The sequence below is a fragment of the Salvelinus alpinus genome, chromosome 3, assembly GCF_045679555.1.
Source record: "Salvelinus alpinus chromosome 3, SLU_Salpinus.1, whole genome shotgun sequence".
NCBI classification, from domain to species: domain Eukaryota; kingdom Metazoa; phylum Chordata; class Actinopteri; order Salmoniformes; family Salmonidae; genus Salvelinus; species Salvelinus alpinus.
This window is the reverse complement of record NC_092088.1, coordinates 29,851,817-29,866,117: the sequence shown is the minus strand read 5'-3', so window position 1 is coordinate 29,866,117 and position 14,301 is coordinate 29,851,817. Positions and strand designations below refer to the sequence as shown.

General features: G+C 43.2%; 1 protein-coding gene across 2 annotated transcripts in view; it reads right to left on the bottom strand.

Moving 5' to 3' along the window:
* ngfrb (nerve growth factor receptor b) overlaps positions 1–14,301 on the bottom strand; it is a 77,961-nt gene that overhangs the window by 11,702 nt on the left and 51,958 nt on the right. For both annotated transcript variants that reach the window (XM_071392482.1, XM_071392483.1), the window contains one exon: positions 1,344–1,584. In XM_071392482.1, the coding sequence (XP_071248583.1) occupies positions 1,344–1,584 (241 nt within the window). The remainder of the gene's footprint in view (positions 1–1,343; positions 1,585–14,301) is intronic.

The following is a 14,301-nucleotide window of genomic DNA, read 5'->3' as shown; positions in this document are numbered from 1 at the left end:
GCTAGAGGCGTCACTACAGATCCTGGTTCGATTCCAGGCTGTATCACAACCAGCCGTGATTGGGAGTCCCATAGTCCCGCACAATTGGCCAAGCGTCACCTGGGTTAGGGTTTGACCGGGGTAGGCCGTCATTGTAAATAAGAATTTGTTCTTAACTGACTTGCCTTGTTAAATAAAGGTTAAATAAAACATTTAAAAATAAATAATGTAATGTACAATTAGTTCGTTCGACATGGTGGGATCTTTTTGTGTGGGTCAAATTAATTGTGGGGGAAACTATTTATTGCGCAATTGTTGATAAGATAACCATCCTGTCGAGGTATTTTGTGTTGTCCTCACTATGACTTGAAAACGCATGCACAGTTTATTAGGCAACAGATGAAATAAGTTATCATGAACTTCCCAGGGTGGTGAAAGTCCATGGGGATGAGCTTGATACTCCTTTCCCGTAAAAATTGAGGCTCTTAATTTGTATAGTGACATGATGATCGGTGCTTAACTGGCAATTACAAATAAAAATGCTCTGGCTGTTATCCATCTCATCATATAACTTAACCTGTCCACTTTATCAGTGAACTGTTGTTTAGAGAGCATGTGTGAAAACCAGATTTGTCAAGTTATATAATATTCACATGAAAATATGTTGTAAATTGGATGGAAACCTAGCTATTGAGACTAAAAAAACTATGAAAGAAATGTCAATTTCACAGATAAGTCAATAGTAACTGACCTATTGTGCGCCCTGTCTATATATGTCCATAGTCTGCTTTTCATGCTCATGGGGCGGAAGTGGGTCAAAGTGACACCCTTTGATGGGGTATCTGAATATTTCATAGCCTCCCTTCTGCCCCCGGTGCCGACTGCCGCCAGCATCGATGCTCGCCCAACCGTGTTCTGGTCTGTTTGTTTTGAAGCCCCTTTCTTGAGCTGAAAGCGCTTCAGATCATCTCACTTAAGCTAGCAGTGCCGTGTAGAGAGTGTAGAGTTGGAAAAATAAGCATTCAATATTATGCAGGGATCAGTGGGAAGTGGGTGTAAAAGGTTGAAAAGGATAGCAACTCAAATGTGGCACAAAATAGGCCGTTTTCTCTGAACAGACGTTGGGGATCCCCAGGCTGAATGTCAGGGGCTTGTGCCCTCACCCAGAAAAGTGGCAGATTACTTCATGAAATATGAAATAGATTAACTTTATTATCAGATCAGATTTCTTGACTCTTATGAATACCTCATGTCTTGAAAATCTCATGTATCGAACATTGGTTCCTGTAGATTGATTCCCTTAAATATTACAATACAACACCATTCCTCATTGAAGTCCCATCCCATCTGCTCTTCTTCCTCACCTCTTAAAGATGATGAAGGCTACGAGGCCCACCACAACGGCTGCCAAGATGGAGCAGTAAATGGGGATGAGGTTCTTGTTCAGCTCGTCACCTATGAACTTGATTGTACTGGTAGTGGTGGTGGTGGTGGCGGTCTCCGTGGGGCCGTATGGGAAAAGGTTGTCATCGTCAGTGAACGAGGACAGGGACGAGCCCCCAGGAGGAGGGGGCGAGATGGAGGAGAAGAGTGGCGGGTTCGGATCTGCAGGAGAAGAAAAGAAGAAGATGGTGGTGAGAATAAAAAGTAAAAAGAGGAATGGAGTGAATATAATTGACTGTTGTGTATTCATGTACAGTAAATATACAGTAAATATATGTGAACCGTGAACATATCTGATGTGATACTAGATACAAATCCGTTATGGAACTTCATGAGAGATGGCGCCGGAGGAGATCAAATCAAATCAAAATGTATTTGTCACATGCGCCGAATACAACAGGTGTAATGCTTACTTATAAGCCCTTAACCAATAATTCAGTTTTAAGAAAATACCTAAAAAGTAAGAGATTAAAATAACAAATAATTAAAGTGCAGCAGAAAAAATAACAATAGCGGGGCTATATACAGGGGGTACCGGTACAGAGTCAATGTGCGGGGGCACCGGTGTTGAGGTAATTGAGGTAATATGTAGAAGTAGGTAGAGTTATTAAAGTGACTATGCATAGATAATAACAGAGAGTAGAAGGGGGGGGGGGGGGGCAATGCAAATAGTCTGGGGAGCCATTTGATTAGATGTTCAGGAGTCTTATGGCTTGGGGGTAGCAGCTGTTTAGAAGCCTCTTAGACCTAGAAGTGGCGCTCCGTTACCTCTTGCCGTGCGGTAGCAGAGAGAACAGTCTATGACTAGGTTGGCTGGAGACTTTGACAATTTTACGGCCTTCCTTTGACACCGCCTGGTATAGGGGTCCTGGATGGCAGGAAACTTGGCCCCGGTGATGTACTGGGCCATACGCACTACCCTCTACCATACCAGGCAGTGATGCAACCCATCAGGATGCTCTTGATGGTGCAGCTGTAAAACCTTTTGAGGATCTGAGGGCCCATGTAAAATCTTTTCAGTCTCCTGAGGGGGAATAGGTTTTGTCGTGCCCTCTTCACGACTGTCTTGGTGTGCTTGGACCACATTAGTTTGTTGGTGATGTGGACGCCAAGGAACTTGAAGCTCTCAACCTGCTCCACTACAGCACAGTTGATGAGAATGGGGGAATGCTAGGGCCTCCTTTTCCTGTAGTCCACAATCATTTCCTTTGTCTTGATCACGTTGATGGAGAGGTTGTTGTCCTTGCCCCACACGGTCAGTTCTCTGGCCTCCTCCCTATAGGCTGTCTCTTCGTTGTCGGAGATCAGTGCCACTGTTGTGTCATCGGCAAACTAAATGATGGTGTTGGAGTGCAGTCATGAGTGAACAGGGAGTACAGGAGGGGACTGAGCATGCACCCCTGAGGGGCCCCCGTGTTGAGGATCAGCGTGGAGGATGTGTTGTTACCTACCCTTTCCACCTGGGGGTGGCCCATCAGGAAGTCCAGGATCCAGTTGCAGAGGGAGGTGTTAAGTCCCAGGGTCCTTAGCTTAGTGATGAGCTTTGAGGGAACTATGGTGTTGAACGCTGAGCTGTAGTCAATGAATAGCATTTTCACATAAGTGTTCCTTTTGTCCAGGTGTGAAAGGGCAGTGTGGAGTGCAATAGAGATTGCATCATCTGTGGATCTGTTGGGGCGGTATGCAAATTGGAGTGGGTCAAGAGTTTCTGGGATAATGGTGTTGATGTAAGCCATGACCAGCCTTTCAAAGCATTTCATGGCTACAGATGTGAGTGCTACGGGTCGGTAGTCATTTAGGCAGGTTACCTTAGTGTTCTTGTACACAGGGACTATGGTGGTCTGCTTGAAACATGTTGGTATTACAGACTCAGACAGGGAGATGTTTGAAAATGTCAGTGAAGACACTTGCCAGTTGGTCAGCGCATGGTCGGAGTACAAGTCCTGGTAATCCGTCTGGCCCTGCGGCCTTGTGAATGTTGACCTGTTTAAAGGTCTTACTCACATATGCTGTGGAGAGCGTGATCACACAGTCGTCCGGAACAGCTGATGCTCTCATCCATGTTTCAGTGTTACTTGCCTCAAAGAGAGCATAAAAGTTCTTTAGCTCATCTGGTAGGCTTGTGTCACTTGGCAGCTCTCGGCTGTGCTTCCCTTTGTAGTTTGTAATAGTTTGCAAGCCCTGACACATCTGACGAGTGTCGGAGCCGGTGTAGTACGATTTGATCTTAGTCCTGTATTGACGCTAGGGAATTTTTCTGGAAATTTTCAATGAGAAGTTAAGCCCTGGAATTTGGGGAATTTAGCTTAAATTCATCCAAAAAAGTTAGCTCATAACAGTGAACCTTTTTTGTGGGATACACATAAGGCAATTCTAGGTCTTGTGGCATATTTTGGTTAAACTATACCCAATTCAATGGAATTGCAAGCATCTAATCTGCATGCACAGTGCATTCTTCCATCACATGTGCAGTGCACTCTTCCATCACATGTACATCTGATTCTCAAGATCTTGCACACTAATGAGATGCTATTGAGCCCATACTACTACACTGTCTGAGCCAAGGACTACATGCTTTCTGGTAAGTTTTGATTACAATATTGGGTGGGGTGAATATATTTTATATTACATACATAGTAGCATTCAACAAAGTGTTTTTAAATCATTTCTAACTTGTTCACAATTTCTGCTAGTTAGTTTTTACTACCATATGGGTTTTAGCTTGCTTGAGCCTGCTAACTGAGGAGTGTTAATTCACCTGTTTCCATACATGTTTAATTTTAAAACATTTATTTTACAGAGGACTTGTTTAATCTAACTGCTTAACTCTTTATCTGTACATGGAATTGTATTTGTTTTTTTTACTAATTTTTTTCTAATCTTTACAGGAAAGTGCCACGGGCACTCTGATGTGTGGAGACATTTCACTGCAGCTAATGTAAAAGGAAAAACTGTGTACATTTGCAAATACTGTGATGTGTGGAGACATTTCACTGCAGCTAATGTAGAAGGAAACGCTGTGTACATTTGCAAATACTGTGCCAAATCATATGTGAAGAATGCAACAAAGATGTAGAATCATCTGGCAAAATGCATTAAGTTCCCTCAGCGCTCAAAACTAGCAACCTCTGACAAAAGTCCCTCTACTTCTATTCGAGGTGAAAATGATGAATAAGGCACCTTATCGATAACAACAGTTCACCCTTCCTCCTGGAATCAGAAGATTTTTTGACTCAATGGAGGAACGTAGTCAGAGAAATGCTGATGCTCAAGCTGTGCATGTAACTGGTTCACCTCTGATGCTCACAGGCAATGTGTATTGGAAGAGATTTCTGAATGTTCTTCGCCCAGAATACACCTCTCCAACCAGACATGCTTTAACTATTAATTTTCTGGATGCAGAGTTCAACAGAGTTCAAGTGAAGGTCAGTATTCTACAAGAGCACAGACACAAGGGACAACAGACACATCGGTCTCTACATTGCAGATGAGCTGAAGGCAGTCATCAATGACCTTGGACCACAGAAGGTATTTGCACTGGTGACAGAAAATTCTGCAAACATGAAGGCTGCTTGGTCTAAAGTGGAGGAGTCCTACCCTCACATCACACCCATTGACTGTGCTGCTCATGCATTGAATCTGCTCCTCAAGGACATCATGGCACTGAAAACAATGGATACACTCTACAAGAGAGCCAAGAAAATGGTTAGGTATGTGAAGGGTCATTAAGTTATAGCAGCAATCTACCTAACCGAGCAAAGTGAGAAGAATAAGGGCACCACATTGAAGCTGCCCAGCAACACCCGTTAGGGTGGTGTTGTCATTATGTTTGACAGTCTCCTGGAGGGGAAGGAGTCTCTCCAAGAAATGGCCATATCACAGTCTGCTGATATGGACAGCCCCATCAAGAAGATCCTCCTGAATTATGTATTTTGGGAGAGAGTGGTAAGCAGCCTGAAACTCCTGAAACGTATAGCAGTAGCCAATGCACAGATTGAGGGAGACAATGCCATTCTGTCTGATGTTCAGACTCTGAGAAGAAATCCGTACTGCCCTGCCCACTTCACTGTTGCTCCAAGCAGAGGAAACTGCAGTTCTGAAATACATCAAAAAGCGTGAAGACTTCTGCCTGAAGACCATACACGCCGCAGCGTACATGTTGGACCCCAAGTATGCTGGCAAGAGCATCCTGTCTGGTGCAGAGATCAACAAGGCCTATGGTGTCATCACTACCTTATCTCGCAACCTTGGCCTGGATGAGGGCAAGGTTCTTGGCAGTCTGGCGAAGTACACTTCTCAGCAAGGGCTTTGGGATGGATGCAATATGGCAGTCGTGCCAACATGTCTCATCAGCCACCTGGTGGAAGGGACTTTGTTGATCTGAGGCTCTTTCTCCTGTTGCCTCCATCATCCTCCAAATCCCACCAACATCAGCCGCCTCAGAGCGCAACTGGTCCTTGTTTGGGAACACATACCAAAGCACGCAACAGGCTGACAAATACAAGGGTTGAAAAATTGGTGGTCATCTGGGCAAATTTTAGGCTTTTTGAGCCTGACAACGAGCCATCCTCAACAAAGTTGGAAAGTGACAGTAAAGATGAGGCCTTAGAGTCTGATGTTCAAGAGGTGGACATTGAGGAGGTCCAGGGAGAAGATATGGAAGCCTGAGAGGAAGACAACCAAAGCTTTAGTTTCTAGACTATCATTTTACAGATGTATGTTGAAAAGGTTTTTGGGAGATGCGATGGATCATTGGGGAACATTCAATAATCCCTTTCTTTTGTTGTGTGCTCGCCAGAGGTAGCCTGACTGACATTAGGTACCGAGATGAGATCCTCAGACCCCTTGTGAGACCATATGCTGACACATGCACATTTGTGGCCTGCTGGAGGTCATTTTGCAGGGCTCTGGCAGTGCTCCTCCTGCTCAAAGGCGGAGGTAGCGGTCCTGCTGCTGGGTTGTTGCCCTCCTACGGCCTCCTCCACGTCTCCTGATGTACTGGCCTGTCTCCTGGTAGCGCCTCCATGCTCTGGACACTACGCTGACAGACACAGCAAACCTTCTTGCCACAGCTCGCATTGATGTGCCATCCTGGATGAGCTGCACTACCTGAGCCACTTGTGTGGGTTGTAGACTCCGTCTCATGCTACCACTAGAGTGAGAGCACCGCCAGCATTCAAAAGTGACCAAAACATTAGCCAGGAAGCATAGGAACTGAGAAGTGGTCTGTGGTCACCACCTGCAGAATCACTCCTTTATTGGGGGTGTCTTGCTAATTGCCTATAATTTCCACCTTTTGTCTATTCCATTTGCACAACAGCATGTGAAATGTATTGTCAATCAGTGTTGCTTCCTAAGTGGACAGTTTGATTTCACAGAAGTGTGATTGACTTGGAGTTACATTGTGTTGTTTAAGTGTTCCCTTTATTTTTTTGAGCAGTGTATTTATAGTCCATTTACCTCTATCTACATGTACATATTACCTCAATTACCTCGACTAACCGGTGCCCCCGCACATTGAGTCTGTACCGGTACCCCCGTATACAGCCTCGCTACTGTTATTTTATTGTTCCTCTTTAAAAACATTTTACTTCAGTTTATTTTAGTAAATACTTTCTTCACACTTACTTTTCTTAAAGCTGCATTGTTGGTTAAAGGGCTTGTCAGTAAGCATTTCACTGTAAGGTCTACACCTGCGCATGTGACAAATAACATTTGATTTGATATTGTATCAGTTAACATGTATTGTATGACGACTTACTGCTAAACTCCCTCCTTTGTACAATATCAAATATTAAGTCCTTTCCCACACTATCTTAACCCACCATACAATCAACATCTACTTCAGTTTTGTCCGAATCCTGTCTTGAAATGCACATTTGCCACTTGAACTTTCAGGCAGATAATGCATTGAGAACAGGATTCAGCCCTCTGTATCTATCTCCATATTTGAAGTATTGCTATCAGTTTGAGTTTCATACAAACACCCGTAGATACTCAGGGAGAGGCCCGATAAAGGGGTCACGCCCCACCTCTACAAGCCCAGCCTGGAGCCTCAATATGGAGACTGTTCCCTCTGTCAAAGGTGGTGGCAGATGGAGAAACATATTGTGGGTCCTGACACCCTGCCCATATGGAGGTTTTAGGGATCTAAGATGTGGGGTGGGTATAGGCCCCAAGGATGGAAACAGGAGTGAGCCTACAGGAGTTGAATTCGGCACAAGTAGCCCTGGGCCTGGCAGTGTAGACAATCCCCCATTCAGCTCAACCTCATGCACGCACCACACACGCACCCACACACACGCCATGCTTCATCTCTCTCTTGTCCTGTAACTGTCAGTAATTGACTCCATTTTGAGGAGTAGCTCGAAAACCCAGGAGAAGGTGGGTATACTTAACAGAGAACACCCCCCCCCCCCCCCCACACACACACACACACACACACACACACACACACACACACACACACACACACACACACACACACACACACACACACACACACACACACACACACACACACACACACACACACACACTCCTCCTATCACTTGGTCATTTCCCATACCCCCAAGGAGTCATTACCAGAGTAAGAGCCCGTGCTTCCATCCATCCGGCCCACTTTCCCTCTCTCTCCACCATTAACGCCTAGCAGACATGTTCACTCCTCAGCGCTGGCTGCTGATGTGGAAAGCTATCCACGTCTGTCGTTTACTTACAGTTACTCACATCAACAGGAACTCATCCGACAGCACTAAATTACTCAGGAGAGTTGCTTTGCATTGGGGAAGGAAGATGGTAGTCGTTTTTACGCTAATGTGGTGAAATAAATAATTAGCGAGACCTTGTTGTGAATGCAACTCAAGGGGAGTAGGTCAGGGGAGGGGTCAGTGGTATGGAAGGAGAGGATACATTTTTAGTATGCTGTCTTAGTGGGACCAATGTCAATGACAGGAAGTGTTCAATTAGTTTGACATGTAATTGCGTTTTCGCTTAATGAGACCGCTACGTTTGAACTGTACAGACTTCTAAAATTAGACATGCATTGAACATCACATTTGTACGTACATTTTTTACACCTTTGACTGCTTTCCCATATTTCATATCTCATGTTATTAAGGGTCCTAGTCATAACTTCATAGCAGCTCTGACCATGAATACAAAAAAACAGATCTTTTATTTTATTTTGTTGTGCAATTTACAGGCTTGTGTGACTGTGGTGACTGACTAGCTAGCCTACTGATTTACTTGAGGCCTAGTTTGTTCAAACTTATTTTTCTGTCTGACTGCAGATCAGTTCTAGTGATGCATGTTCGATTGCAGGTGTTGTTAATAACAGCCAATTAGTCTGATTGTTTGGTCTGCCCGCTAGTTTACTGGTAGATTGCCTGTGTTTTGACGTTTTTTTTTCTGGCTGATGCTTGTTTCTCTGACTGCTAGGTGGTGTGACTATGGACTCCTGTGACTGCCAGGTCAGTGAATGGTCCACCTGCTGTGTTCAATGAGCCTTGTGCTCCAGTCAAGTGGCCTCTCCGTGGGTCCAGCCTACTCAGCAGAACACAGCTTAGACGCAGGTGGCTGACGCCAGCTCTTCTTTCTCTCTCTTTCTGGTTATCCTTTCTTTATCCCTTTCTACTGATGTACATGACTCTAACCTGGCTTCTGTAGCTTAACCCTGGAGCATTTGAGGATGTTCATTGTTTTGTAAATAATTCATGCATTCAAAATCAATTGCTAGCAACCTACCACCACTACACAGAAAAATGAACGTTTCAAGAACAATGAATACGCAACACAGGAAAAAAACGCAAATGTTTCGATTGGATTTCTAAAACAAATTGACTGTCATTAAAGGGAACTAAGCTGATTGACTGCCTAATTGACAACTTTTTTCACTTCTTTTGATAATTGCTATTTGCCCCCCAACCCTTACTCAAGGACACATCAACAGATTTTTCACCAAGTCAGCTTGGGGACTCGAAACAGAGACCTTTCTGTTACTGGCCCGACACTCTTAAACCACTAGGCTACCTGCTGCCTTTCTCTACTACTAGTTCATGACATTTCCTCCTCTCTCATCATCATGACTTCTCCCTCTTTTACTACCCCCTCCCCCACCACGCCCACCACCCCCTTCATTACACCCCTCCACCCCCCGCCCAACAAGAAAGGACACCAGACACCCTACACTGACAGAGATCCCCTTTGTCGGGCACAAATGTTCCCTCTCTTTCTCTCCCTCACTCCCTCTTTCTATCAGAATATGCCATCTCTCTTACTTGCCCTCTTGTTCATTCCTTATCTCCCTCTCTATCAAGCCATATGCATTTTCCTTTGTCTCCATCCCCAACTCACTTGGACCTCACAGTCTCTCTCTCTCTCTCTCTCTCTTTCTCGCTCTCTCTCTCTCACACACAAACACCCTCTTTGGCTCTCTCTCTCTTATACTGTATTTCTGTCTCTCTCTCGCTGTCTGTCTGTTTCTGCATCTCTCTCTATATATCTCTGTATGATGGAGAGAGGAAGCCGTACAGTCTAAAGTGCCCTTTACTAGCGTGACTGAGTGCTGCTCGACAATGCAATGGATGGCCACACTGGGAGTGACCTTATCCTCCTCTTCTACAGCATTCTGCTGAGCTCAGCTCATACAGTATCCCAAGAGCAGGAGAAATGGCCCTTGGTTTGTACTTATAAGAGCGTGTGTGTGTAACCTCAAGTTAGGATTGAGCCCTATTATTGTATCACTCAGTACAGACAGTACGGCAGGAGAAGTTCCTCCCCCGTTTCATTTTCAACAAGGGCACGAAGAGAAATGTGAAGGGGTTGTGTGACGGCGAGAGAAGAGAACCCTGCTGGCGGCGCGGCAGAAAGAGTGGAGCACTTCGGTACTTTATTCAAATTTCACAAGGCCACCGCCGCTGTTAACCAATCAGGTGAGGAGCAGATGTTTGCTTGAAAATCTTCAGTTCATAAAACATACAGTAGTTCCGCCAGTCATTTGTTCCCGAGCAAGCAAAATAAAAAAATGATGGAAGAAAGCTAATCATGGGTTCTGTTTTTCAATTATATATGATGTGGCTTTGCTAGAATACAGAGGCAAAATCAAAAGGTCAATGTCATGAAGGAGGATTGCAGAGATTGTTGGTGTTGATGGTGAATGAAGAGAAGTTTGCACAACAATGGTTGCTTGTGCTGTTAGCTAGTTATGAACCTCAATCAACCTAGGCCTAAACTTCAAAATTGTGATCAAAGCCACCATTTGTGAATGTGTTAACTAAATACAATTGTGAAATTTGCCCACCAAATGATAGAAATGTACAGTAACACAATTTATAACAGTGTAAATAAGGCACTAAGCATGAATTTCCCATGCAATATGCTACCAATTGGATTATGGTATCTTAACATTAAGATTCTTATAAGTTATAGCTCATGGCTCTTATACCTGTGTAATAACATAGATGATTAGAGCTCACTTCCTATAAAATACAGTACATAGGCCTGCATGTAAAATACACATGAATGGGTACTTTGGGAAAAGTAAATTGTGAGAAAATCTCTATTCACTCACCATCAACACCAACAATCTCTGCAAACCTCCTCCATGCAATTGACCTTCTGATTTTGTCTCTGTATTATAAAAACATTCTCAGCAAATAAACAAGGTAGAATTACAACACTCCCCACGTCCCCACTATTTCCCTTTTTTTTACATTTTATAATTAGCCTATAAATTTCAGCTCCTTATTTTCACATACAGTGCTGTACCCAGAATACAAGGGTTGGATTCGCACTTAACATTTAGATTATGTCAGAAAAATCACATAGAAAATCTGGCTTTTGGTTAGCCTCATATCTACTGGTATCATTCTAAATTGAACATATTTAGCTAGATCAACAAACAAAGTATGAGTTTAGTAATTCTTCGCATCAGATGCACAATGACAAGCGGTGCATTGCACATGCCCATTAGGCCAGTAATGCCATCATACTGAAGGCATATGGCTGCATTGGTGATGCATGCCATTATGATACGTTCACATGGCTGATATCCTGAGAGAGAGTGACAATCGAATAAAACAGATTGGAGAGCTCATAACAGGACAAAAAAAGTAATGTTCATCGGAGAAATCAACATAGAAACACAGACAAATTAGACACAGATCCTCTTCACCCCTTTTAATTGCAGAATTCTGATCTGTGAACATTGACACTAGTTAATCTTGAATAATAGTTTTAAGTTAACAATTAAAACCCTTCACATCAATGAATCCACATTGAATGAATCAACATATACATTGGGGGGGAAAAGTATTTAGTCAGCCACCAATTGTGCAAGTTTTCCCACTTAAAAAGATGAGAGAGGCCTGTAATTTTCATCATAGGTACACTTCAACTATGACAGACAAAATGAGGGAAAAAAATCCAGAAAATCACATTGTAGGATTTTTATGAATTTATTTGCAAATTATGGTGGAAAATAAGTATTTGGTCAATAACAAAAGTTTATCTCAATACTTTGTTATATACCCTTTGTTGGCAATGACAGAGGTCAAACGTTTTCTGTAAGTCTTCACAAGGTTTCCACACACTGTTGCTGGTATTTTGGCCCATTCCTCCATGCAGATCTCCTCTAGAGCAGTGATGTTTTGGGGCTGTTGTGGGCAACACGGACTTTCAACTCCCTCCAAAGATTTTCTATGGGGTTGAGATCTGGAGACTGACTAGGCCACTCCAGGACCTTGAAATGCTTCTTACGAAGCCACTCCTTTGTTGCCCGGGCGGTGTGTTTGGGATCATTGTCATGCTGAAAGACCCAGCCACGTTTCATCTTCAATGCCCTTGCTGATGGAAGGAGGTTTTCAATCAAAATCTCACGATACATGGCCCCATTCATTCTTTCCTTTACACGGATCAGTCGTCCTGGTCCCTTTGCAGGAAAACAGCCCCAAAGCATGATGTTTCCACCATGCTTCACAGTAGGTATGGTGTTCTTTGGATGCAACTCAGCATTCTTCGTCATCCAAACACGACGAGTTGAGTTTTTACCAAAAAGTTCTATTTTGGTTTCATCTGACCATATGACATTCTCCCAATCTTCTTCTGGATCATCCAAATGCTCTCTAGCAAACTTCAGACAAGCCTGGACATGTACTGGCTTAAGCAGGGGGACACGTCTGGCACTGCAGGATTTGAGTCCCTGGCGGCGTAGTGTGTTACTGATGGTAGGCTTTGTTACTTTGGTCCCAGCTCTCTGCAGGTCATTCACTAGGTCCCCCCGTGTGGTTCTGGGATTTTTGCTCACCGTTCTTGTGATCATTTTGACCCCACGGGGTGAGATCTTGCGTGGAGCCCCAGATCGAGGGAGATTATCAGTGGTCTTGTATGTCTTCCATTTCCTAATAATTGCTCCCACAGTTGATTTCTTCAAACCAAGCTGCTTACCTATTGCAGATTCAGTCTTCCCAGCCTGGTGCAGGTCTACAATTTTGTTTCTGGTGTCCTTTGACAGCTCTTTGGTCTTGGTCATAGTGGAGTTTGGAGTGTGACTGTTTGAGGTTGTGGACAGGTGTCTTTTATACTGATAACAAGTTCAAACAGGTGCCATTAATACAGGTAACGAGTGGAGGACAGAGGAGCCTCTTAAAGAAGAAGTTACAGGTCTGTGAGAGCCAGAAATCTTGCTTGTTTGTAGGTGACCAAATACTTATTTTCCACCATAATTTGCAAATAAATTCATTAAAAATCCTACAATGTGATTTTCTGGAAATCTTTTCTCATTTTGTCTGTCATAGTTGAAGTGTACCTATGATGAACATTACAGGCCTCTCTCATCTTTTTAAGTGGGAGAACTTGCACAATTGCTGGCTGACTAAATACTTTTTTGCCCCACTGTAACTTCAAAATGTACAAATAAGCGAACTTGTTTGTAAATTATAGACATTTTAGTAAGTAGGCTATTATGACTAAAGCATCATTTCAAAGGTGACCAACCCTGCTCCACTCCCTGATCTACTGGGTGAGCAGACATCTATTCCAACCCAGCGATAACAACACATTATTATCAACTCATTAGGTTTGATAAGTTGAATCAGGTGTGTTAGTGCTGTGCTGGAATAGAAGCCTACACACCTAGCATAGCTCCAGGAGCAGGATTGGCCTGCTCCACTTGCAATAAGTTTATAGCCTACATTGTGTGTGATTTTTAACTGTTTTGTTTCATATAACATTTGCTAACATGAGTACACATACAACCCATGGCATATAAGTATTTGCAGACTGCAGACAGACTTTCATAGCTCTCCATATCTGAGGACAGACAACATCAAAGAAACAGGCTTCATTATATTACAATTAAACAGCCCCTAATATGTTGCTATAGTTTTCCATTTTAGAGATCAGAAATTGTGAATATTTTCATAATGTCCTCCCACAAACATATAATATATTCGGAAAGTATTCAGACACCTTGACTTTTTTCACATTTTGTTACGTTACAGCCTTATTCTAAAAGTGATTAAATAAAAATGTTCCTCATCAATCTACACAAAATACACCATGACAAAGCAAAACCTGTTTTTTTTCATTTGTGTATTAAATGTATAAAAAATATTTACATGAGTATTCAGACCCTTTGCTATGAGACTAAAAATTGAGCTCAGGTGCGTCCTATTTCCGTTGATCATCCTCGAGATGTTTCTACAACTTGATCGGAGTCCACCTGTGGTAATTTCAATTGATTGGACATGATTTGGAAAGGCACACACCTGTCTATTTAAGGTCCCATAGTTGACAGTGCATGTCAGAGCAAAAACCAAGCCATGAGGTCAAAGTAATTGTCCGTAGAGCTCCGAGAAAGGATTGTGTCGAGGCACAGAT